The 25,594-nt window shown below is 40.9% G+C and overlaps 2 protein-coding genes across 2 annotated transcripts; both read left to right on the forward strand.

Annotated features, from left to right (window-relative positions):
* The first annotated feature begins 1,329 nt into the window (after positions 1 to 1,329).
* LOC118078941 (vomeronasal type-2 receptor 26-like) lies at positions 1,330 to 10,616 on the forward strand. Its single transcript, XM_060281375.1, has 8 exons — positions 1,330 to 1,611; positions 2,420 to 2,490; positions 4,337 to 4,454; positions 5,324 to 6,003; positions 6,118 to 6,163; positions 7,106 to 7,309; positions 8,260 to 8,386; positions 9,715 to 10,616. The coding sequence occupies exons 1-8, from the start codon at positions 1,330 to 1,332 to the stop codon at positions 10,614 to 10,616; spliced, it is 2,430 nt and encodes an 809-aa protein (XP_060137358.1).
* Positions 10,617 to 17,703: 7,087 nt separating this feature from the next.
* On the forward strand, positions 17,704 to 23,518 carry LOC132593013 (vomeronasal type-2 receptor 26-like). The gene is made up of 5 exons (XM_060281376.1): positions 17,704 to 17,994; positions 19,468 to 20,147; positions 20,262 to 20,325; positions 21,764 to 21,890; positions 22,614 to 23,518. Exons 1-5 carry the CDS (start codon positions 17,704 to 17,706, stop codon positions 23,516 to 23,518), a joined length of 2,067 nt encoding a protein of 688 aa, XP_060137359.1.
* Positions 23,519 to 25,594: the final 2,076 nt, after the last annotated feature.

The raw sequence follows: 25,594 nt of genomic DNA on the forward strand, positions 1-25,594 counted from the left end.
CACCAACACTGCAACCCTCACCCATTCATCAACAAGAGGAGAATTAATCAATTGCTTTCCCTGGCTTTTTCTCTTTTTTTCTTAACACCCCCCCCCAGTTTTTTATGTTAACATTATTTCCATACACTCCAAACAATTCAGAATGAACTGCCCTGCAATGCACAATTTGTGGGGCTGTCCCTGATGTCCCTGAGGCTGGCTTTTGCAGCTAGTGCAAAATGCAGTGGCTCAGTTGCTGACTGGGACAGAATTTCACCATCATATTATGGCACTATTGATGATAGAACTGAAATGCCTGAAAACAAGGTCAAGGTGCAGCTTGGGATCAGAATACTTAAAAGACGCTCTTCCCAAAGTGAACAACTGAATCTAAGGATACAATTTTCCTCCTATTCAGCGTCCAACTATCCCTCTAGAAGCTTAATGGGAAGAAGGGACTAGTCATGAAAGTGTATTGAGCAGGACTTCCGGTCTGCGCCATCAGCCGCCGGCGGGGTTCGTCTCGGCTCCCGAGACACCCACCGCTACCGAGGAGGGGGGGAGTCGCGTGGGCGCCGCGACCCCCCGGAGAAGCCTCAGATTGTGCGTTCTGAGGGCTGGGATACCCAGCGGGCTCCAGAAAGCCATGGAAACTGCCCGGAGAGCCCCCGTCGGAGCCTCCGAGAGCAGGCTGCACATGGCGGAGCCTTGGGTCCATTGCTACCTCGGTAGCGGAAAGCTCCGAGCCGGAGACAGAGGAGCGGCAGATACCTTCAAATTAAGATTCGGACTGTGAGTAAGACAATTTTATTGGATTTAAAAATAAGAATTTGGACCTGGGAGGGGAATAAAAAACGGAGGTCGTTCCCCCCCCCCTACCCGGAAGGCTGCGACACAACTAACTTGCCTGCAGCCGATCGAAGAGAAGGGGTGAGGATACCCCTGAAAAATTGAACTTGTGTACCCCCTTAGAAGGCAGAACTAAGGGGGGGGGAATATATGCTTTAGACTGCATCGATAATCATATTATTGTGACAAAGAACCCCCCCCCCCGGAAACCGGGGGCAGGAACCTAAAGCCGCGACCAGCTGACAAATATAAGGATTTACAAAGAGTAACTGCTGTGACTCTGTGATATTTTTTGGATTATATCTAAGTTGACCGATGTAATAAAGAGGAGAACTGGAAAAGTTGGACTAAGAATTTAAATTATAAAGGATAAATATGGTTGGAAATAAACAAAGGAACTAGTCTGGACATTATAGCACCATCTCTGGCGGATCAAGTTATAATTCCCACGGGAACACAGAAGGACAAAGAAGGCTGCCAGCCAAAACAACCCTCTTACAAATGGAGGAGGTCGAACTGCAGTATATTCTAGACTTTATTAAAGAAATGACAGAGGAAATACGTCATGGTAAAGGAAATATTCAGACTTTAAAAGAAGATCAGCAACAGATATATCCAATGGAGACTTTAGAATTGCAACAAGAAGAAATCATTGAACAACAGGCAGAAAATAGGGAGCAACGGACTGAGAAATCAATGCAACCTGTGAGAGAGGAAGCATTGATCACCTATGTGACTTTGGACGCTAAGGACCAAGATGGACCCTGGGATCTGGTCTGCTCAGTGAGAGAGGGCGACCAGATCCCAGAAGGAAACAAACAAGTTGAGGAGGGAGGAAAGAGTCTGGCCTTTGCCCCCCCAGTGAGAGTGAGGGGACGCAGGCCAGACAGAAGATTGGAAATAGGGGACAGTGGAAATAAATATGAGGGTGGGAGGCTGGTGGAAGAATTAAAACAATGGAAGGGGAAGAAGGAGGAATGGGATGGTTTAGATTGGTTAAGAGTGGGAGTGGGGTAAAGAAGGAATATAAGGTAGAGGAATGGATGGATTAAAATGTTTGAAATTGGATGATATGAAGACGCTGGCCGGGGAAAAAAGGGAAACTGCTACCTGGGGAGGGAGGGGGTGGGTTTGGAGGTTTAGTTAAAAGATTGGATAGAATCTGAATTAGGCAAAGGTATATCTTTTTAGGGGGAAATTATAGGCTAAAGGAAATTATTAGAAATAGTTAAGAGTAATATAGTTCAAAACCTAATAGAATTTATTGTGTGGGGTATAAAAAAGAAGTTGTGAAGTTGGATATGGAATTGACCCGGGAGGGGAGGGACGGGGAAGTCGGGGACAAGATATTGTTAGAGATACTATTTTTCTTTCTTTTTTCCTTTTTTTCCCCTTTTTTTTCTTAATTTTTTTTCTTCTTTTATTTTTCAAGCTTTTGTATTTTTGTGCTGTATTTTTTTTATTGTTAAAAACCTCAATAAATATAATTTTTTTAAAAAAAGTGTATTGAGCAGAAGGATGCAAATTTTCTTTCAACATTTTCTGCTTTCAGTTGCAAAACAAAATGGATTCACTTTGACTTTCCTGCTAGAATTCACTTGTCATGGAAGACATTGAGGTAAATGCCACCTTTTGTGCTTCTAATACAGGCTCGTCCAACAGGTAGATCATGATCTGCTGGTAGACCACTGGACCTCTGTGGTAGATCACTGGCTCCCCCCCCCCAAAGAAGCTCAACAACTTTGGCTCCCCTAAAGAAAGCTCAATATTTTTGCCCTGCACCCCTCAAAATGTGGCTTTCAACCTCCCTAAAACATCAACAACTTCGACGTGAACCCCCCAAAACGGGACTTTCCATCCTAAAAAAACCCTCAACAACTTTGACCTGAACCCCCCAAAAGGGGGTAGATCAGTGCCAGTTTTTAACTCTGTGAGTAGATCACAGTCTCTTGGGAGTTGCCCACCCCTGCTCTAATGGATAGAGGTAACATGTAGGCTTTTTGAAAATAAACTCAGGACTCAAAATGTTGTTTTTTATAAAGCGACCCTTGGAACTGAAATTAAATCTTTTACTGATTTTTCAACCTACAATTATTCAAATCACTATAATCTGTGCATCTGGTCAGAACTCCAGAGGCATTTCAGAAGGCACGAGAAAGCTGTCAATGAACAGCCATGAAAGAGATTATATTAGATGAAACTCTGCACAATGAATAGATAGGAGTAGTCAAGAGGCAGGCATGACTTTCATTCTTCTTTCTCCCTTTTTCTTTTTTTTATATTATTGGTCAGACTAGCAATCAGAGTTTTGGAAATCTCACCTATCGGCCAAAGCATGTGTTCATACTCTTTTGATTCTAAAATAAGGTGTGCCAATCTCCCTTGTTGTGCTGTAGTGACAGAGAGGTCTCATGCAATCTATGTTAAATTAGTCTGCAGGTACTGAAGGGCACAAGAGCATCCACATTTTCTGAGACGCTTGACTACAAGGATGCTGTGGTCATTCACTTTGCTTTTTCTGTTGCCTCATGTTTTGTGCAAAGCAGCTATGAGGTGCCCTGAGACTGAAACATTTCCTGTTCCCCATGAGTGGTACCAGTCAGGTGGCCTCATCATCGGTGGGATTGCTTCTCAGTTCTATTATTGCATCATTGAAGATTTATTCAAGGAAAACCCTTCACAGAATCTGTTTGATGATAATCCACAGTAAGAGACTCCCCCTCCCCCTTCATTTGTGGCATTAATCCTTCCCAGTACTTTAGTATTGTGCATCCTACTAAGTTGGCAGGCAGTAAATGATCGCTTTGACCTTTTGATTAATGATCATCCTTTCTATTTTGATAAGCAATATGGAGATGTGATTTGTACGGTATGCATAGTTTTAATTGCACCAAATGGATAGTTTTAATTGCACCAAATGGACCAACAAGAGGAGGATGGAGAGGATACTACTGTACCTAGTCTTGGGGCACAGACTCTTTTAATCTTCCTAGAACATATATCATGAATCAGGGACTGTTTGAGTGAATTTCTTTGAAATATTGCTACTTTCCTGGGCTACATGCATAGAATGGTCACCTGTAAGTTAGCCAGTTTGAGTAAAAAGAGAAAGAGGGGGAGATTGTTGTTGTCTTTTGAGGGTGGCAGGCAACTGAGATTAAAGGTCAAACAAGACATAATACAGAGATGGATGGTATATATTATTTTAGAGCCATCATAAAAGACAAAGTTAGTTCAATATACATCGGTTTGAGACAGAAATGGCCATTTGTTTTGTCTACTTCCTGCATTGTACAATTCTCCTCTGAAATTTTTAAACTGACCTCATTTGCAGCATGGTAACAAAATTCTACCAGCACATCCTGGCCTTGGCATTTGCTGTAAAAGTGATCAATGAGAATCCCAACCTCTTGCCCAATGTCACCCTGGGGTTCCACATCTACGACAGCTATTATGATGCAAGGATTACATATCGTAACACTTTGGACCTGCTCTTTAAAATGCATAGATTTGCTCCCAACTACAAATGTGACTCACAGAAAAACCTCATAGCCATCATCGGAGGACTTAGCTCTGATACCTCTTTCCATATGGATGATACTTTAAGGCTCTACAAGATTCCACAAGTAGGTTTTATGCATAGGGACATGATCAACCCCTCCCCAACAAATCTCACTTTTCTCTTACCATTCCGAAAATGATTTTGAGATTCAGAATGTGAATATGACTGATCCTGAAGCACTAGAAGCTACAATGTCTATCAGAAACATAGATTACTCCTTAACAGTAGAGATTGTTAGACTAGTGAATGCAGAGAGCATTCAGCACCTTGGACACTTCCAACACAAGCACCCTGTTGTTTAGTCGTTTAGTCATGTCTGACTCTTGCTGACCCCATGAAACAGATCATGCCAGGCACTCCTGTCTTCCACTGCCTTCCGCAGTTTGGTCAGACTCATGTTCGTAGCTTCGGTCCAACCATCTGCAACACATACATACAGCACTTTGAGTATGTGAACTGCAGTTCTTCAACCCATATGGATCAAAGAAAACTGTTATGTCTTCCTCTGCCATGTGCATTGTGCATCTTATACATGATTCCCTACAGTTGAACTAGAGTAGCATTCAGCTGGTGCATTGAGGAATTTGGCCAGCCTATCGGACATGGCAAAGATTTATCTAGGGTTAATCCAACTAGTGCGGCTTCTCTCCAATACTAAATTTCCACAAAGTAATTCCACAATAGGATTGGACTCTACAAATGAAACAAAAGGACATTTCTGACAAGACATGAATACTTTATGAAAGAAAATATCCAGAAAGTGGAAAATGTCACCACAACTCTAGAATATTGAGCTGGAAGCATCCTTCAGTTTAACTTTCTGGAAACCTCAAAATTGCTTCAACAAACATTTCTTGAATGAAGACAGACCACATGCTCAAAATAATTGTTTATACTTAGGTAGCATTATTATGTCTGTTCTTTTCCTTGTAGCTTGCATATGGCTCATTTCCCCAAGAGGAGAGTGATATAGATAGCTTCATTTCCTTTTACCGCATGGTGCCCAATGAAGCTCATCAGTATATGGCGATCATCAATTTGCTCCAGCATTTTGGATGGACATGGGTTGGAATCTTTGTTACAGATGATGACGGAGGAGAAAATTTCTTGCAGGCTCTGGAGCAATTGCTCTACCAGCATGGGATCTGCTCAGCCTTAACACAAAGAATGGGAAAAATAGCTCGTTTTGATATGTTGGGTGAATTTTTTGAGATACTTAATAGGTATTATGTGGATCTCACAAATGACAAAGCCAATGCATTCATCGTCTATGGAGATTCTCAGACATTGACCTGGCTGAGATTTGTTATATTTCTACGAGATCCTGAAAATAAGGAAAACTCAACATTAGGAAAAGTGTGGATCATGACAACACAAATTGATTTCGTATTAATGAGTTTTCAAAAGTCTTGGGATCTTGAGCTCTTTCAAGGTGCCATTTCCTTCACCATTCACTCAAAAGAGCTTCTCGAGTTCAGTGAATTTCTTCAGAGCATAAAACCTTACTGGAATCCAGGTGATGGTTTTCTTAAGGACTTCTGGGAGCAAGCTTTTGACTGTCCATTTGCAGATCTGCTCATGCAAGATACTGAAACATGTACAGGGGAGAAGAAGTTAGAGGGTCTTCCTGGCCATCTGTTTGAAATGGGCATGACTGGCCACAGCTACAGTATCTACAATGCTGTCTTTGTTGTGGCTCATGCTTTGCATGCTATTTATTCATACAGATCAAAGCACAAAAGGTTTGAACTTCAAGATCTGCAGCCTTGGCAGGTAACACGTTGCAAAATATTATTTCAGTGAGACAATTACCCGAAACCCAAACTTTATGAAATAGGACATTTTCAAAGTTATTCCATTTTGTAACTTTTCTATCTGCTATATGAAAGTAGCTCATTTTTTATACTTGTTCTGTGTTAGGTGCCGATCCATAAGCAATATTCATACAGAAGGGAGTAACATAATGCAATCCAAATAGTATTTCAGTTAGCCAATTACTCCAAAGTGACACATCATAAAATGTGATATTTTTAAATAAAAGAGTGCCCCTTTCCCTGTATGTTTAGCATGCACAGTATTTTAGCCTTCTGTTACTTTGTTATAACTTTTCCATCCACTAGACCAGGTATCCCCAAACTGCGGCCTCCAGATGTTTTGGCCTACAACTCCCATGATCCCTAGCTAACAGGACCAGTGTTCAGGGATGATGGGAATTGTAGGCCAAAACATCTGGAGGGCCGAAGTTTGGGAATTCCTGCACTAGACTGAAATAGCACATTTTTTTTATATTTGGCCTTCACTATATGTATGTATAGGGGACCCAGGTGGCGCTGTGGTTAAACCACTGAACCTAGGGCTTGCTGATCAGAAGGTCAGCGGTTCGAATCCCTGTGACGGGGTGAGCTCCCGTTGCTTGGTCCCAGCTCCTGCCAAACTAGCAGTTCGAAAGCACGTCAAAATGCAAGTAGATAAATAGGAACCGCTACAGCAGGAAGGTAAACGGCGTTTCCATGTGCTGCTCTGGTTTGCCAGAAGCGGCTTTGTCATGCTGGCCACATGACCTGGAAGCTATACGCCAGCTCCCTCGGCCAATAATGCGAGATGAGCGCGCAACCCTAGAGTCGGTCGCGACTGGACCTAATGGTCAGGGGTCCCTTTACCTTTACCTTTTATATGTATGTATATATTTCTTCCCCCCCTTTCCCTTTGAATCAGCTCCACTACTTTCTGCAAGGCATTTCATTTAACAACTCAGCAGGGGAAACAATGTCCTTTGATGAAAAAAGGGAAATGAGAAGCAGATTTGACATCACGAACATGATCACCTTCCCAAACAAGTCCTTCTTTCGAATGAAAGTTGGATGTGTTGATCCTGATGCTCTTGAAGGAGAAGCATTCATCATTCATGAAGATATGATTGTATGGCACAGAGGTTTTAATCAGGTCTCTATTCTAGAAATCCGTCTCCACTGTTCTTATGATGTGTTCTTTGGGTGTCAGGAAATTCCATTTTCTTTAACACTGCTGTTTGTATCTGATAGGGCAGAGGACAAATGTGGCTTCCTAGCACATTCAAATTTGATGTGGCTTTGAACTGCCTAGGGGAGGGGGAACCCTGCATTTCTGTAGAAGTATTTTTTTCATTTATATTTACTATACCTTCCATATATAAAAAGCAAAGATTTGGCATATCCAATGAAATTGCTTCATAGCTGCCCATTCTCTAATCTCTCTTTCTATCTGGCCACATGACCCGGAAACTGTCTGCGGACAAACGCTGGCTCCCTCGGCCTATAGAGCGAGATGAGCGCCGCAAACCCAGGGTCGTCCACGACTGCACCTAATGGTCAAGGGTACCTTTACCTTTAATAGATCCCATATGAAAGGTCCTATGTTCAATCCCTTGCATTTCCAGGCAGGGTTAAAATGAAGTCCAGGTGAGATGTTTTTCAATTGTTTTGCAGCATTTTGCAAAATATAGTGCATTTTGTTGAGCCCTCAAACTGTGTGGCTTACCTGCCAAATCAGGAGCCTTACCTGCCATCACAATCCATGAATGCAAAACTTTGGCACAGGTTTGGAGTGGATTGGACAGTATTGGATTTGGGGTGAGCAGGGTAGCACCTGGTTGGGGAATTCAGACAGTGATTGGAGAGCACCGCATAATGTTGAGTTTGTGCTGCAGAATGATTGCAAAATTTGTCATAGGTTTGGAGGGAATCCAAATAAGGGGGTTCATAGTTAATGCAGCTGTGTATGGCAGCTACTTATATTAAACCTTTTTATGCTGAGGGGTGAACTCCATTAAGAGAAGTCAAATAAGCAATTAGTTTCTCTGATCTCCTAAACTGCTTTTCTGCTATTGAAAGGTGATTCCCCTTTCTCTGTGTAATGACCACTGCCACCCTGGGAACCAGAAGAAAAAGAAAGAAGGGGAAAAGTTTTGTTGCTATGGGTGTGCTCCATGTCCAGAAGGGGAAATTTCAAACCAGGATGGTGAGTTATGTGGAAATCATATTTTGCATCCTACGAGGACACTGGACAGGGGGGGGGGGTGAGTTGGGGCACATGATAAAAATGCCTAACATCTGTGGAAGAATGGCAGATGAAATTGATGGATTATATGGAACTTGCTGAGATGACAGGGAGACTACGTGACCAGGGAGAAGAATTGGTGGAAGAAGACTGGGACCAAATTAGAATGTATTTTAAAAAAATATTGTAGAATTGAATTTGGAAACAGATTTTCAAGTATATAGAAACTGAAGATTTTTGAATTATGTTAAAAAATGTGTGATGTTTGAGGGAAGTTTACTTTAAACCAGAATGATTTAAATTTAAGATATAGAATTTGCTAAAGAGAATTGGGAATGAACCGCAGAGGAGGGGAATTCGAGGAAGATTTTTTTTTTTTTTTAAAGTCATGAAAAGTATAAGATTAGAAATTGTATTTTATGTTATTTTTATTTTTATTTTTTTAATTATTTAGGCTGCGTTGTATGTGGGTTATTTATCTATGTATGGTTAATGCTTTATGTGTTTATACAGTGGTACCTCGGTTTATGAACACAATTGGTTCCGGAAGTCTGTTCATAAACTGAAGCGTTCATAAACCGAAGCGAACTTTCCCATTGAAAGTAATGGAAAGTCAATTAATCCGTTCCAGGCAGTCCGCGGAGTAAGTGTTCATAAACTGAAGCAAACTTTCCCCTTGAAAGTAATGGAAAGTGGATTAATCCGTTCCAGACGAGTCCGCAGAGTACTTAAACTGAAGCGTTCATAAACTGAAGCATGGGTGTAATTGGTTCCGGAAGTCTGTTCATAAACTGAAGCATTCATAAACTGAAGCAAACTTTCCCATTGAAAGTAATGGGAAATGAATTAATCCGTTCCAGATGGGTCCGCAGCGTTCATAAACCGAAAATTCATAAACCGAGGTGTTCATAAACCGAGGTTCCACTGTATATAAAATACCAGTTTCTGGGAAGTGTGGGGGATGGGGAAGACTTCTGTTTCACTCAGGTCCTGCTTCCAAGCTTCCCATAGGAATCTAGTTGGCAACTGAGAGATCAGGAAGCTGAATGAAATGGGCCATTGACTCTTATCTACTTATCCCAAAGACAGTTTGAAGGATTTCGACTCAGCTATTATCAACTTAGCAGACAACCTATGATAACCTTAAGAATGAGTGAGAACAAAGCATATATATATAAACACCAAAACACATGGTTCCAATAGATTGAATTTCATGTCACCAAAGCGGTCACATGGAAGACAAAATACTGTTGAATCAATATTGAAATTTGACCTTGTTTATATTTCAGATATGAATGACTGCTTCAGATGCCCAAAAGCTCAGTATCCAGACAAGAACAAAGCTGCCTGCATTCAGAAAACGATGACCTTCCTTTCTTACGGAGAACCGTTGGGTATCAGTTTAGCATCCATTGCCCTTTCTTTCTTCCTCATCACAGCTTTGGTGCTAGGAATATTCATAAAGTACAGAGACACTCCCATAGTCAAAGCCAACAACCGGGACCTCACCTACTCTCTCCTTGTCTCTCTCCTGCTCTGCTTCCTCTCTTCCTTGTTATTTCTCGGTGAACCTAGCAAAGTCTCCTGCCTCCTCCGGCAACCAATGTTTGGCATCATCTTCTCAATGGCTGTTTCTTGCGTGCTGGCCAAAACTGTCACTGTAGTTCTAGCTTTCATGGCCACCAAGCCCGGGTCCAGCATGAGGAAGTGGATAAGAAAAAGACTGACAAATTCCATTGTCTTTTCCTGTTCTCTTATTCAATCAACTATTTGTATTGTCTGGTTGATGGCATCTCCCCCATTCCCTGAACTGGACATGCACTCTTTAGCTGAAAAAATCATTGTGCAATGTAATGAAGGCTCAGTCACCATGTTCTATTGTGTCCTGGGCTACATGTTCCTCTTGGCTATTGCCAGCTTTGTTGCCGCATTTGCAGCCCGCAAGTTACCTGACAGTTTTAATGAAGCCAAGTTCATTACCTTCAGCATGTTGCTCTTTTGCTGTGTTTGGCTGTCTTTTTTTCCAGCCTACCTGAGCACAAGAGGGAAACTCATGGTGGCTGTGGAGATCTTTTCCATCTTGTCCTCCAGTGCTGGGTTATTGGGCTGCATCTTTGCCCCTAAATACTACATCATTATTATGAGGCCTGAGCTGAACAACAGAGAACAAATTATTAAGAAAAAGTATTAAACAATTGTTTTCCCCCTCACTCTGGTAATTATTTCCATACACTCGAAACATTTACCATATATACAATATTGGGATTTATACAAAGCCCTCAGACTTCCCCCCATCTCACCCTGGTTTCCATAACAATCCTGCTAATGTTTCTAAATAGCTACAGTGGTTTTTAAGGTACTCAACAGAATTTTCCCATTCTTGTTTTAAATTTTTTATCATCTTGATGTCTGTTCTCTACGGTCATCTTTACGATTTCAGCAAAATCTTCATTTTGATAATCCACTCTTATTTTGTTAGGACCTTCTCTTCCTTCCACATGCTTTCCCAGGCTTTTAAGCCCTTCTGATAGTGTTTCATTTGCACTGGTAGCCTTCAGAATGAATTGCCCCTGCAATGGACATTTTGTGGGGCTGTCCCTAAGGCTGGCTTTTACAGCTAGTGCAAAATGCAGTGGCTCAGTTGCTGACTGGGGCAGAAATTCACCATCATGTCGTGGCATTATTGATGGAAGAACTGAATTGCCTGCAAATAAGATCAAGGTGCTGCTTGGGATCAGAATACTTAAAATACGCTCTTCCCAAAGTGAACAACTGAATCTAAAGATACAATTTCCCTCATATTCAGTGTCCAACTATCCCTCTAGAAGCTTAACGGGAAGAAGGGACTAGTCTTGAAAGTGTATTGAGCAGAAGGATGTCAATGTCTGTGGGAAGGTGGGAATGGTCTCTTGATTCCCATGCAGTGTTTTGAAGGGAGATGGTTCAATGATTCCATGACAGAAATCTTCAGATTAGAGAGATCTGTCAAATGTTTTTCACCAATCTCCTCTCACTTAAATGGCCCCAGAGACCGGAAGAAACGGTCTCTTCTGCAACCATCTCTCATTTCCAGTATAATGTACAACCATAGTTTAAACAATTTCCTCCTTCATTTTTATTCAGCTCTTAGAAAGGAGACTTAAACCTTTATAATGGAATGATAGGAGAGTACAATGATTTTCACGACTGAAGTGCAAAAATATCTGTGAATCCCTTTCAAAAGAATCATGGGGGAAATTGTGGCATTTCATGAGATGAAAAGGGGGGGGGGAGATTCAGATTTTACAGAGAAATGTAGAGCTAAATTTCTAATAGCACAGTAGCACCCTATAAGATCATGGTGTAGCTTGCAGATCTTGAAATCCAAAACTTTTATGCTACACCCCCACCACTGCAAGGCCATAATTTAGCGGTGGGACATCTGCTCTGCATGCAGAAGGCCCCAGGTTCAGTCCCTGGCATCCCCAGGTAGGGTTAGGTAGGAAACTGCCTGAGGCCCTGGAGTGTTGTTGCCAACTCAGGAGAAGGAAATAGGAAGCTAGGAGGAGAAACAGGTCTGTTTCAGTTAACAAGCAATTCATTCAATAAAATAAAATTATTAAAATAAAATAATAATTTTAAAAATATTTCAACCCAATTTGTGCTGGGGTGGTTGACTGGTTGCTGAAAGAGTGGGCAAATAGCGCCTTGTTAAGCTTGCAACACACTCCCTCCTCAGCCGCACAGTTTGGATTCCTTCTCTTTCCCCTGTTGTGTTTGTATTTAGCAACTTTTAATGTATTAAAATGGCTGCTTGCATTCATTTCTAATGCGACATCGCAACCTCGTTTGTGGTGGATATTGTCTACCAAAAGAAGAAGAAATGGAATTGGGCAAGGTCAGCATAGTACAGGGGGCTGTAAGCAGTCTGAGACACATTGAAAGTGAAAGTTGAAACCCAATTCTTTTCTTCTGGGTTCTGCAGCCTGTTGACTGAATGCAGATCACCTTTGGAGCTAACATGTAACACCTTCTTAGAGTTGTGGGGCTGCCTGATGGGATGGGCCAGCAAGGCCTCCCTGCCCCCTTAGATGTGGAACAGATGGAAATAGGTGTAGTTAAATCCAACCCTGTCTAGGTGGCAGTGTGTGACTTGACTGAGTGGTTAGCAGCTAAATTTCAACACAATCAAATTGAAGATAAATCGGGTCCTCCCTAACAAGAGGGCACGTGTTGCGGTGCGACCTGGCAACCAGACCCTGTGGTGTGGGTGGGAATGTTTGGATGGCCACAACACCCTATTGGAGGTCCCTCAATGCTGGGAGAAATTAGACCAATGGGATGCCAGCTAAAGTACATTGAGGGACCTCTACTGAAGCCCATGCACAAGTCCCTGAGCGTCCTCTTTTGTGCTTTGTGCATCGGAACACCCACCCCCCTCTCCCTATATTTATATATCCCTATATATATTGCTATGCCGTTGTGTGTCGTCTGTTCTTGGGACAGGAGCACGACAGGAATTTTCCCCACTTGGCTGATTGGCTGGTGCCATTTGGGTTTCACCTGCCATGTAGCAAATCATCACAACTTGTAAGGTTGCGGATAGGCTCTGGTTCAGGTGATTGGGGTGGCAGAAGGGTCTCGCCATCTCTATGCGATGGGTATTCTGGCTAAAGGAATCCAGAGACTCATTGGTTGGTCAACCCTGTGAGGTGTTGTGCCCTGAGCCTGAGTCCAGGGGGGCATCTGGGTGGAGGACTAGCAGGGCTCCTGCTTTCCACTGTCCCAGGTGTTCACCCAAGGTTGACCTATGGTTGGTGCCCAGGGTCAGCGCTGCCTGCAAGGGTGCAGGGAGAAAGTTGAACCAGAGCCTATGCAACCACTCACTTGATTGTAATCAATAAAGTTGTGGCCTAAATTCTGCCAAAAACCAAACCAAAATTTGAGTCATTTTGGGGGGTGGTTAAAAGGTCTACACACGCAGTTTAAACAATTTACATAAACACCCTGACTTCACTTGTGCCACACACCTTTATTTCATGTTTACTGTTGCAATAGTATAATTTCCCTCTTATGGATGATGCATTTGTTTCTTTGTGCCACAAATTTATTGTGGAGAGAAATAATAGTTGCCAGGTCATGTGGTGAAATGGGAGTTGGGCAGTGTTATTTCAACATTTGTTGCTTTGAGTCACAAAACAGAATGGATTCACTTTGACATTCCTGCTGAAGTTTTCACTTAACATAAAAATAATAATAATAACAATAACAACAATAACAACAACAATAATAATTTATTATTTTTACCCCACCCATCTGGCTGACATTAAAAGCTTCCCTAAACAGGGCTGCCTTGAGATGCCTTCTAAAGTTCTGGTAATTGTTGTTCTCTTTGACTTCTGGTGGGAGGGCATTCCACTTCAAGCTAATTGCCACTTTTTGTGCCACAAAGGGGCAGAGGCAGGGCGTAGGCAGATTTGAGACGAAACACAGAACTCAACATGATGCAAAACAACAACAAAAAACAACGACCCATCATTGGAACTACAACTTTTTAAAAGTTATTAAGTCACCGTACAATTATCCGAATCATCATAATTCGTGCACCTCGTCAGAACAACAGAGGAATAAGAAAACTGTCAATAAACAGCCATGAAAGGGATTATAATATTGTTCCGCCGAATCACAAGGAGATAGGAATAGTGGCAAGAGGCAGCCATGGCTCAATTTTTCCCCTCCCATTTTGTATTTTCTTCATATTACTAGTCTGCCTTGAATTCTGAGTATTGGAAATCTCACTTAGCACCCAAACCATGTGTTTATACTGCTTTGATTTTTAAATAAGACGTGCCAATCTCTCTTGTTTTGCTTTGTTGACAGAGCCAGACATCATGCAATCTAGTTTGCTGAAGTCATTCTGCAGATACTGATAGGCACAACAGCATCCACATTTTCAGAGAAGCTTGTCAAGGATGCTGTGGTCATTCACTTTGCTTTTTCTGCTGCCTCATGTTTTGTGCAAAGCAGCTATGGGGTGCCCTGAGACTGAGACATTTCCTGTTCCCCATGAGTGGTACCAGTCAGGTGGCCTCATCATCGGTGGGATTGCTTCTCAATTCTCTTATTCCCTCTCTGAAGATTTATTCAAGGAAAACCCTTCACACAATCTTTTTGATGATGATCCACAGTAAGAGACTCTCCTTCCCCCTTCATTGTTGGGATCAATTCTTCCAGTATTTTCTTTAGTATTGCATATTCTACTAAGCAGACTGGCAATAAATAATGGCTTTTCTCTCTGTGAAAATAATAATACTTTCTATACTGAAAAACAATGTGGAGAAAGGGAGGGAGACTTTGTATGCCTTGTTTTAATTCCACCAACAGGGACCAGCAAGAGGGGGATGGAGGGGTTACTGCTGTGTATGTTCTTGGGGCACCTAATCTGCAAGTGTCTAATCTTCCTAGAACAGATGTCATGAATGAGACAGTGTTTGAGTCTGCTTTGTGAGATATTGACCTTATGGTTTGAGAATTGCTTTGTGAGATATAAACCTGGTTCAATATATTTCACTATTCTATGAAGTCACACCTGGCACTGACTGATAAGTGAAATAGAGAAATCTAGAAATTTTAACAAAATGTGGTATGTGTTGTGAGTCTGTTAAACTGATTGTAGCAGCAGCAAGTTGATGGGAGATTTATTCCTTTCCCAAGGTATGAGTGACAAAAAGGCATGAGCTTTGCTGTAGATACTGTGTTTCTCATATTATAAGACACGTCTTATATTTATTTTTTTCCTCAAAAAACACACTATGGCTTATTTTCAAGGGATGTCTTATTTTTTTCCTCCTCCTCCTGCCGCGGCCGGCATTGCTGCTGCGCCTATCACTATGTCTTATTTTCGGGGTATGGCTTATATTCCTTGAATGCTTAAAAATCCTGCTATGGCTTATTTTATGGGTATGTCTTAAAATATGAGAAACAGGGTAGCACGAGGTATAGATAATAAATCACCAAAATGTGCTCTTAGAGCATGCTACTTGCAATTATTTGCATGCACTACTATGGATGTTTCCTTCATTCTAATACCCATTCTAATACTCTAATACTTTTACTTTTACATTTACCCTTTTTTCCAAAACCGCAAATTCCAATTTTTTTGTTTAATTAAAATGCTTTAATGGCATGAAATTATATTCAAAAACTTTTGTCTTTTCTCTCTTCCTTGAACTGCAAATTGTTGTTGTTTAGTCGTGTCCGACTCTTCGTGACCCCATGGACCAGAGCACGCCAGGCACTCCTGTCTTCACTGCCTACTGCAGCTTGGTCAGACTCATGTTTGTAGCTTTGAGAACACTGTCCAACCATCTTGTCCTCTGTCATCCCCTTCTCCTTTTGCCCTATATCTTTCCCAACATCAGGGTCTTTTCCAGGGAGTCTTCTCTTCTCATGAGGTGGCCAAAGTATTGGAGCCTCAGCTTCAGGATCTGTCCTTCCAGTGAGCACTCAGGGCTGATTTCCTTCAGAATGGATAGGTTTGATCTTCTTGCAGTCCATGGGACTCTCAAGAGTCTCCTCCAGCACCATAATTTGAAAGCATCAATTCTCTGGCGATCAGCCTTCTTTATGGTCCAGCTCTCACTTCCATACATTACTACTGGGAAAACCATAGCTTTAACTATACAGACCTTTGTTGGCAAGGTGATGTCTCTGCTTTTTAAGATGCTGTCTAGGTTTGTCATTGCTTTTCTCCCAAGAAGCAGGCGTCTTTTAATTTCAGGACTGCTGTCACCATCTGCAGTGATCATGGAGCCCAAGAAAGTAAAATATCTCACTGCCTCCATTTCCTCCCCTTCTATTTGCCAGGAGGTGATCAGACCAGTGGCCATGATCTTGGGTTTTTTTTTTTTTATGTTGAGCTTCAGACCATATTTTGCACTCTCCTCTTTCATCCTCATTAAAAGGTTCTTTAATTCCGCCTCACTTTCTGCCATCAAGGTTGTGTCATCAGCATATCTGAGGTTGTTGATATTTCTTCCGGCAATCTTAATTCCAGCTTGGGATTCATCCAGTCCAACCTTTCACATGATGAGCTGCAAATACAAGCTGCAAAAATCATTGAACTCTGTGAAGGTTTTGTGGTTTAACAATTCAGCTTTAAATTAGTGAAATATAGAGCAATATGCTATGTATGCATTTCTGACCATGGTATAGTGATAGAGAAGTGAAGATAAGTGTAGAGGAGTTAGTTTATTCTTCTATGAAGTTTAGAATTGAATATATTTGATAGTGGTGATGAAAGCTGAAGAACCTTAAAACTGTGATAAAAAGAAACCATTTCACCCCATTTTTCTATGCCTGTCTTACATAGCAATCTAAGAGGTGACTTCTAGTATATTAAAAGTGAATGATTGCACCTAAACCAATCTTATACCAAATTTTTGGAAGTTGTTCCCATTGAATTCATTTGGACTTGCATTTGAGTAGAAATGAATGAATGAATGAAACTTTCTTTGCGTCAGCCATCAGCCTTAGCAACAAAAGAATGTTGTGGTATAGACAGAACAAAATAAAAAGTCAATTATATAAAACATAGTTTAGAATCCTGAATCAACAGTCAAATAGTGAACCTTATTCTTATTGCCCCAGCTTAAAGACCTTACAACCTTTGCTGTCATCTGCTCCTCTTGATCTGCCAGGAGAAAAGACACTGTGGCAGTGGTTGGGCGGCCTGGAATAGATAATAAAAGAGAAGTGATAATGTCACTCCTCAGGCCTTTGTAATGAGTGCAAGCCAGGAGGGCATGCACCACTGATTTGGTGTTGCCATCTCCGCAAGGACATAATCGTTTTTTGTATGGAATCTGTTGGAATCGTCCCTCAATCCAATAAATGAATACTAGAAACTGCCATGTATAAGGATGGTAGTAACTAACTAATTCAAAGAATTATAGTTGCTTTCCTGGGCTAGATGCATAGAATTGTCACCTTCATGGCCAGTTTGAGTACAAAAAGGAAGAGATGGATATTGTTGTAGTCTTTTTTGGGGGGGGGGTGAATACTAAAGATCCCACAAGGACTAACTAAAAGATGATAAGAGTAATATAGAAATGGCATGATGAGTAATTCATTTTATTTAGGCAGAAGAGTTTGATATGTATTATTTTAGAGCCACCATAAAAGAGAACAAGGTTGAAGTTCAAGATGTATCAGTTTGAGACAGAAATGGCAATTTGTTTTGTCTACTTCCTGCATTGTAGAATTCTCCTCTGAAATTTTAAACTAACCTCATTTGCAGCATGGTAACAAAATTCTACCAGCACATCCTGGCCTTGGCATTTGCGGTAAAAGTGATAAATGAGAGCCCCAGCATCTTGCCCAATATCACACTGGGTTTCCACATCTATGACAGCTATAATGATGCAAGGATTACCTATCGTAACACTCTGAACCTGCTCTTTAAAATGCACAGATTTGCTCCCAACTACAAATGTGACTCGCAGAAAAACCTCATAGCCATCATCGGAGGACTTAGCTCTGATACCTCCTTCCATATGGCTGATACCTTAAGCCTCTACAAGATTCCACAGGTAGGTTTTATGAGTAGGGGCATGGTTTTTTGTCCCGCAAATCACACTCATCTCTTCCCTTTCTGAAAATGATTTTGAGACTCAGAAAGTGAATATGACTGATGTTGAAGCATTACAAGCTGGAATGTCTATCAGAAATGTACATTACTCCTTACTAGTAGAGATTGCTACACCAATGAAAGTCTGAGTCAAGCATGAGAGCATTCAGCTCCTTGGACATTTCCAACACCAACACCCTGTGCCTCACATCAACTGCAAGAGACGTTGTCTCTGCAAGGAGTTGGGTTGACCTGAAGACTTACAAAGCTGAGCATAGACTTTGCCTCCTTGGAGAGCCTGGATAACTTATTAAAGGACCCTAATTTATCACAATTGGACATCTGCAGGGCTAGAGAGGTTCTGTATGTTACTCATCATCTGACTCAGATGACTTTAGGGAAATGTTTCCTCCAGCCAATGTAGCTCTGAATTAGATGTTAGTAGTTCTCCTGCCATGAAAATGGTACAATACATTTTAAGACAAGTTTCCTGCCATGCACTCTATTGCCCCATTCATAGATCATGACAGATCATTCACCTTTGAAGAGACCCCAGAGAGCCGGAATGTACCTGGCATCCACAAAACATCCACCACAAACACACACACAACACCTTAAACATGCAAACCACAGGTCTTCAATACTTAAGTATCACCACAACTCTAGAAACTGGAAGCACCCTGAAACTTGAAGCATCCTTCAATTTAATGGTCTAGAAAACTACCAGTTGTGTCAAGTAAGTAAGTAAGTAAGTAAGTAAGTAATTAGTAAGTAAGTAAGTAAGTAATCTTTTTTACGGTCACTGACCAGCACAATAATTGCATTACATCATTAATGCTTAAAATATTATTTAAAAAATTAAATAAGCTAAAATAACTTATCAAAAAGGGACCAATCAACCTTTGATCCTTATTTTTATATTAATTATTTGCGCCATAAATTATAGTGGAATCTGCCTGGCTCTGTTGAGGAGTTAATTTAAGTACTTCCTATGTAGGCGCACCGAATTCTGATAGCATTTGTGCAGAATCTTGCCACCATAGTGGTGACCTCTTGGTTAGAGCAGGCACCCCCAAACTTCAGCCCTCCAGATGTTTTGGACTACAATTCCCATCATCTCTGACCACTGGCCCTCTTAGCTAGGGATCATGGGAGTTGTAGGCCAAAACATCTGGAGGGCCGCAGTTTGGGAATGCCTGGGTTAGAGACTGAAAGGAGCAATTTAATTTGCAATTCTTCAGATCATCCAGGTAACTCATCAAATATCTTTAGGGTAGATTCATTTTGGAGGTCTCTGTAAAGGGAGCAATGAAAAAATACATGGGTGGTCGTCCCTATTTCAACAGAACTGCAGAAACATTTCTTGAACGAACAGCCAAATGCTAAAAGTAATTGTTTATACTTATCTTCATAATGTCTGGTCTTTTCCTGCTAGCTTACATATGGCTCATTTCCACAGAAGGAGAGTGATATAGATCACTTACTTTCCCTTTACCGCATGATGCCCAATGAAGCTCATCAGTATATCGCGATTATCAGCTTGCTTCAACATTTTGGATGGACATGGGTTGGACTCTTTGTTACTGGTGATGAAGGAGGAGAAAAATTCTTGCAGGCCCTGGAGCAATTGCTCTACCAGCATGGGATCTGTTCAGCCTTCACACAAAGAATGGAAAAAGCATCTCATTCCGATTTGTTCATTGAACTTTATGACATACTTGAAAGTTATTATGTGGGTCTCACAAATGACAAAGTGAATGCATGCATTGTCTATGGAGATTCTCAGACTTTGACCTGGCTGAGATGTCTTATATTTCTACGAGATCCTGATAATAAGGAAAGCTCAACATTTAGAAAAGTGTGGATCATGACAACTCAAATTGATTTTGTATTATTGAGTTATCAAAAAGCTTGGGGTCTTGAGCTCTTTCAAGGTGCCATTTCCTTCACCATTCACTCAAAAGAGCTTCTCAAGTTCCATGAATTTATTCAGATCATAAAACCTTACTGGAACCCAGCAGATGCTTTTCTCAAGGACTTCTGGGAGCAAGCATTTGATTGTAAACTTCCCAAACTGCACATGCAAGATACTGAAACATGTACAGGGGAGGAGAAGTTAGAGTGTCTTCCTGGGTTTCTGTTTCAAATGGGCATGACTGGCCACAGCTACAATATCTACAATGCTGTCTTTGTTGTGGCTCATGCTTTGCATGCTATTTATTCATACAGATCTAAGCACAGAGCAATGACAGGAGACAAAAGGTTTGAACTTCAAGATCTGCAGCCTTGGCAGGTAACACATATTTTAATATTTCAATATAATATAACTGTATTTTAATATTTTACTGGAAGGTGCCCAGAGTGGCTGGGGCACGCAGCCAGGTGGAGGGGGTATAAATTCTTCTTCTTCTTCTTCTTCTTCTTCTTCTTCTTCTTCTTCTTCTTCTTCTTCTTCTTCTTCTTCTTCTTCTTCTTATTAACAAAATATTATTTCAGTCAGCCAATTACTCCAAGGCCAGATATCAAGTGATTACATTTTGTGAGTGTCCCCCTTTCTTGCATATTTACCATGTACAGAATTTTTGCCATCTATTGCTGTGTTATAACTTTTCCATTTGCTATATGAAAATAGTTCATTGTTTAGAATTGGTCTGCATTACACACACACACACACACACACACACACTCCTTTTTTCCCTTTTTCTCTTTGAATCAGCTCCACTATTTTCTGCAAGGCATTTTATTCAACAACTCAGCAGGAGAAACAATGTCCTTTAACGAAAATAGGGAAATGAGAGGTGGTTTTGACATCACGAACATGATCACATTCCCAAACAAGTCTTTCCTTCAAATGAAAGTTGGACGAGTTGATCCTGATGCTCTTGAAGGAGAAGCATTCATTTTTCATGAAGATATGATTGTGTGGCACAGAGGTTTTAATCAGGTCTGCATCCTTGGACTCCATCTGTTACTCACTGTTCTTATGATGTGTTCTTTAGATGTCAGGAATTCCATTTTGTTTACAACTGTTGTTTCCATCTGATATGGCCAAGGAAAAATGTGGCTGCCTGGCACATTCAAAATTGATGCCACTTAGAAATGCCATGGGGGAGGGGGGAGTACATTTTTGTATAACTATATCTTCCATATACATAAAGCAAAGCATTGGAGTATATAAATGAAATTTCTACATAGGCACCAATTCAATACTGTAACCTCTTTTTTTTAATGTATGGAGACAATAACTCAGTAATAGAACACGTACTGCTTGCATAAGGCTCCAGGCAGCATTAAAACGAAGTCCTGGTGAGCTGTTTTTCTATTGTTTTGCAGCATTTTGCAGAACAAACTTAACATTTTGTTGAGCCCTCAAACTGTGTGGCTGACCTGCCAAACCTAGGGTCCTACAAGTCACCCCCAATCCACTAATACAAAATTTTGGCACAGGATTGGAGTGAATTGAACAATATTGGAATTGGGGTGACCAGTATAGCACCATGTTGGGGAAATCAGACACTATTTTAGGACACCTCGGAATGTGGGGTTTTTCATTGCAAAGTTTGTCATAGGTTTGGAGGGGATTCCAAATAATGGGATTCATAGTTAACACAGCCCTATAATGCATACCTTTTAGATTAAACTTTATTTGCTGAGTAATGAACTTCATTAATAGAAGTCAAATAAACCATCAGTTTCTCTGATCTCCTAAAAGGCTTTTCTGCTATGGATAGGTGACTCCCCTTTCTCTATGTAATGACCACTGCCACCCTGGCAATCAGAAGAAAAAGAAAGAAGGGGAAAAGTTTTGCTGCTATGATTGTGCTCCATGTCCAGAAGGGGAAATTTCAAACCAGGATGGTGAGTTATGTAGAAATCATATTTTTCATCCTACGAGGACACTGGGAAGGCTAGACAGTAGCATTTAAGGGGGTTATTTTAGTGCAAAAACGAGTAAGGAGGAACATGATACAAAATGGATTAAATTTTTCCATGTATGGGAATATAGAATCAACATAACACTGGATCTCAGGGACATCAAAGGTAATTGAGTGTTGGATAATTCAGAACATGCAAAAGAAAGCTAACCTATTCATGAAATGCATGATTAATCTATGGAATTGGTTTCCACAAGAGGGAATGATGGGAACAGATTAGACAAACTCATGGAGATTATTAATGGCTATGATCTCTGATGGCTTTGCAGTGCCTCCATGGACAGAATCTGCATTCTTCCAAATATGAGATGCTGAGAAGTGTGGGGGTTGGGGGAGACTTCTGTTTCACTCAGGTCCTGCTTGCAGGCTTCCTATAGGTATGCGGTTGGCCACTGTGAAATCAGGAAGCTGGATGAGATAGGTCATTGGCCTGATCCAGCAGGCTCTTATGAGAAGGCAAAATACTATTGAAAAGTAAGAAGTGAATCAGTATAATGGCTTTCAGAATCAGTGAGATCAAAGCATTTATATCTGAACAGTAAAACACATAGATCCAATAGGTTTAATTTCATGTCAGTGAAACAGTCACATAGAAGCCAAAGTACTGTTCAATCAGTATTGAAATTTCACCTTGTTTATTTTTCAGATATGAATGACTGCTTCAGATGCCCAAAAGCTCAGTATCCAAACAAGAACAAAACTGCCTGCATTCAGAAAACGATGACCTTCCTTTCTTACAAAGAACTTTTAGGGATCAGCTTAGCATCCATTGCCCTTTCTTTCTTCCTCAACACAGTTTTGGTGCTAGGAATATTCATAAAGTACAGAGAGACTCCCATAGTCAAAGCCAACAACCGGGACCTCACCTACTCTCTCCTTGTCTCTCTCCTGCTCTGCTTCCTCTCTTCATTGCTATTTCTGGGTGAACCTAGCACAGTCTCCTGCCTCCTCCGGCAACCAATGTTTGGCATTATCTTCTCTGTAGCCGTTTCTTGTGTGTTGGCCAAAACTGTCACTGTAGTACTAGCTTTCATGGCCACCAAGCCAGGGTCCAGCATGAGGAAGTGGATGAGTAAAAGACTGACAAATTCCATTGTCTTTTCCTGTTCTCTTATTCAATCAACTATCTGTACTGTGTGGTTGATGACATCTCCCCCATTCCCTGAACTGGACATGCACTCTTTAGCTGAAAAAATCATTGTGCAATGTAATGAAGGCTCAGTCACCATGTTCTATTGTGTCCTGGGCTACATGTTCCTCTTGGCCATTGCCAGCTTCGTTGCCGCATTTGCAGCCCGTAAGTTACCTGACAGTTTTAATGAAGCCAAGTTCATTACATTCAGCATGTTGCTCTTTTGCTGTGTTTGGCTGTCTTTTTTTCCAGCCTACCTGAGCACAAGAGGGAAACACATGGTGGCTGTGGAGATCTTCTCCATCTTGTCCTCCAGTGCTGGGTTATTGGGCTGCATCTTTGCCCCTAAATGCTACGTCATCATTCTGAGGCCTGAGCTGAACAACAGAGAACAACTTATTAAAAAATGTACTAAATAAATATTGTTTTCCCCCTCACTCTGGTAAATTATTTCCATACACTCAAAACATTTGCCATATATACAATATTAGGATTATACAATCCCCTCAGACTTCCCCCCATCTCACCCTGGTTTCCATAAAATGATGTCTTTTCTCTTCGGTCATCTTTACAATTTCAGCAAAATTTTCATTTTGATAATCCACTCTCATTTTGCTGGGACCTTCTCTTCCTTCCACACTCTTTCCTAACCTTTTAAGCCCTTCTGATAGTGTTTCATTTGCACTGGTAGCCTTCAGTATGAATTGCCCCTGCAATGCACATTTTGTGGGGCTGCCCCTGGGGCTTGCTTGGAATTTGAAGCTAGTGCAAAATGCAGTGGCTCAGTTGCTGACTGGGGCAGAATTTCAGCATCAGGTTAAGGCATTATTGATGTAAGAACTGAACTGCCTGCAGATGAGGTCAAGGTGCAGCTTAGGATCAGAATATTTAAAAGATGCTCTTCCCAAAGTGAACAACTGAATTAAAAATTAAAAATTAATTATTAAAAAAGTAGTAAATAATTGTTTTTCCCCTCACTCTGGTAAATTTTAAATTGTGCTTGAGATTACTTTTTCGCCACTTGTTTAATTTTATTTTATACACACAGGTCTCAGTATCCAACTTCACTTACTCTAACGTGAGTAATTAGTACCCAAATCTTGTTATATACACTGTAGATTCAGCTCTCCAAACAGTTGTACCTGTATTTAGCACTGTACACAAATAAGCAGAGTTTTCTTCCTTCTTTTACAAGATTTCAGAGGATTTTCGTGGGGTTTTCACTCTTTGGGGGGTGTCAAAATTTTGAGACTGACAACACATAAGAAATATTCCCATTGGAATTCATGGAAATTGTTGACTTGTTATGTAAATGGCCACCTAACAAACGATCTCCTGAGAATGCATTGTATTCAGATAATGAGATTTTTGAGGAGTGTGACGTACCACAGCTCTATGTGAGTATTTGGCTTTTTGTCTAGTTCAAGGTTGCCTTTTAAGTTCTTTTTAAAACAAACATTTGTAATAGTTATTCTTTCAAACATGAAACCCTTTGTTATTGCAGATAGCACATTCTTTTCTTCTTGATATGTTTTATTATTGACTTAGATATCACATAGCTATATCGAAATCTCTTTATTGCCATTCATGGCAGCTTATTCTCCCCCCTTCCCCCCCTTTAAAGCTAATTTCTTTTTCTTTTGTTTTTTATGAAGCCTGTGTCTGGTTACTAAAATTCATTAAAAATATTTGAAAAGAACAAACACATTGTGGAATGTGAATTATTTATTTTAAAAGCAAAATTATAGATTAGCCATGTCCCAAAACATATTCAGGACTACATCTGGGATGGAATGTGGGTGGTCCCCAGTTTGACCAATTATGTTTACCATTCACACTGGGGTTCGAATCCCCATGTCATGAAGCCCGCTCTATTTGAAAGCTTTACAAACTGCTCATGTTGGTGACACAGTTTTAAAATATGTATCATTTTCAGACATAATAATTCAGTTTTACTTGCAAACTGAATGTTAAAATAACCCCTTTCCAGCCCTGGGAGGAGTGTGGGGACCATTTGTGTGACACAACTACACACTGCAGCTGAAACACTAACATGTTACGACACAAAGTTTAAAAAGCTCTTCTCTATGTTTTTGGGCGAGCTGTTTTTTCTCTCTCTCAGCATACCCTACCACACAGGGCTGATGTAAGACTAAAATGTGAGTGCTCACTGGAAGGACAGATCGTGAAGTTGAGGCTCCAATACTTTGGCCACCTCATGAGAAGAGAAGACTCCCTGGAAAAGACCCTGATGTTGGGAAAGATGGAGGGCACTAGGAGAAGTGGATGACAGAGGACAAGATGGTTGGACAGTGTTCTCGAAGCTACGAACATGAGTTTGACCAAACTGCGGGAGGCAGTGGAAGACAGGACTGCCTGACGTGCTATGGATGGTCAATGGGGTCATGAAGAGTCGGAAACGACTAAATGACTAAACAACAAAAACAACAACTAAAATGAGGATGGTTAGAACCATGTACATCACCTTGACTTCA

The sequence above is a fragment of the Zootoca vivipara genome, chromosome 13 (genome assembly GCF_963506605.1).
Source record: "Zootoca vivipara chromosome 13, rZooViv1.1, whole genome shotgun sequence".
Taxonomy (NCBI): Eukaryota; Metazoa; Chordata; class Lepidosauria; order Squamata; family Lacertidae; genus Zootoca; species Zootoca vivipara.

Bases quoted from the DNA above. Each gene is read 5' to 3' on its own strand.
- LOC118078941 (XM_060281375.1), top strand. From the start codon at position 1,330: ATGGAGGAGGTCGAACTGCAGTATATTCTAGACTTTATTAAAGAAATG. The intron at 6,164-7,105 runs GTAACACGTTGC...CCTTTGAATCAG, and splicing joins AAGATCTGCAGCCTTGGCAG to CTCCACTACTTTCTGCAAGG. The intron at 7,310-8,259 runs GTATGGCACAGA...TGCTATTGAAAG, and splicing joins TCATTCATGAAGATATGATT to GTGATTCCCCTTTCTCTGTG.
- LOC132593013 (XM_060281376.1), top strand. From the start codon at position 17,704: ATGGTAACAAAATTCTACCAGCACATCCTGGCCTTGGCATTTGCGGTA. The intron at 17,995-19,467 runs GTAGGTTTTATG...TTTTCCTGCTAG, and splicing joins GCCTCTACAAGATTCCACAG to CTTACATATGGCTCATTTCC. The intron at 21,891-22,613 runs GTGAGTTATGTA...TTTATTTTTCAG, and splicing joins GGAAATTTCAAACCAGGATG to ATATGAATGACTGCTTCAGA.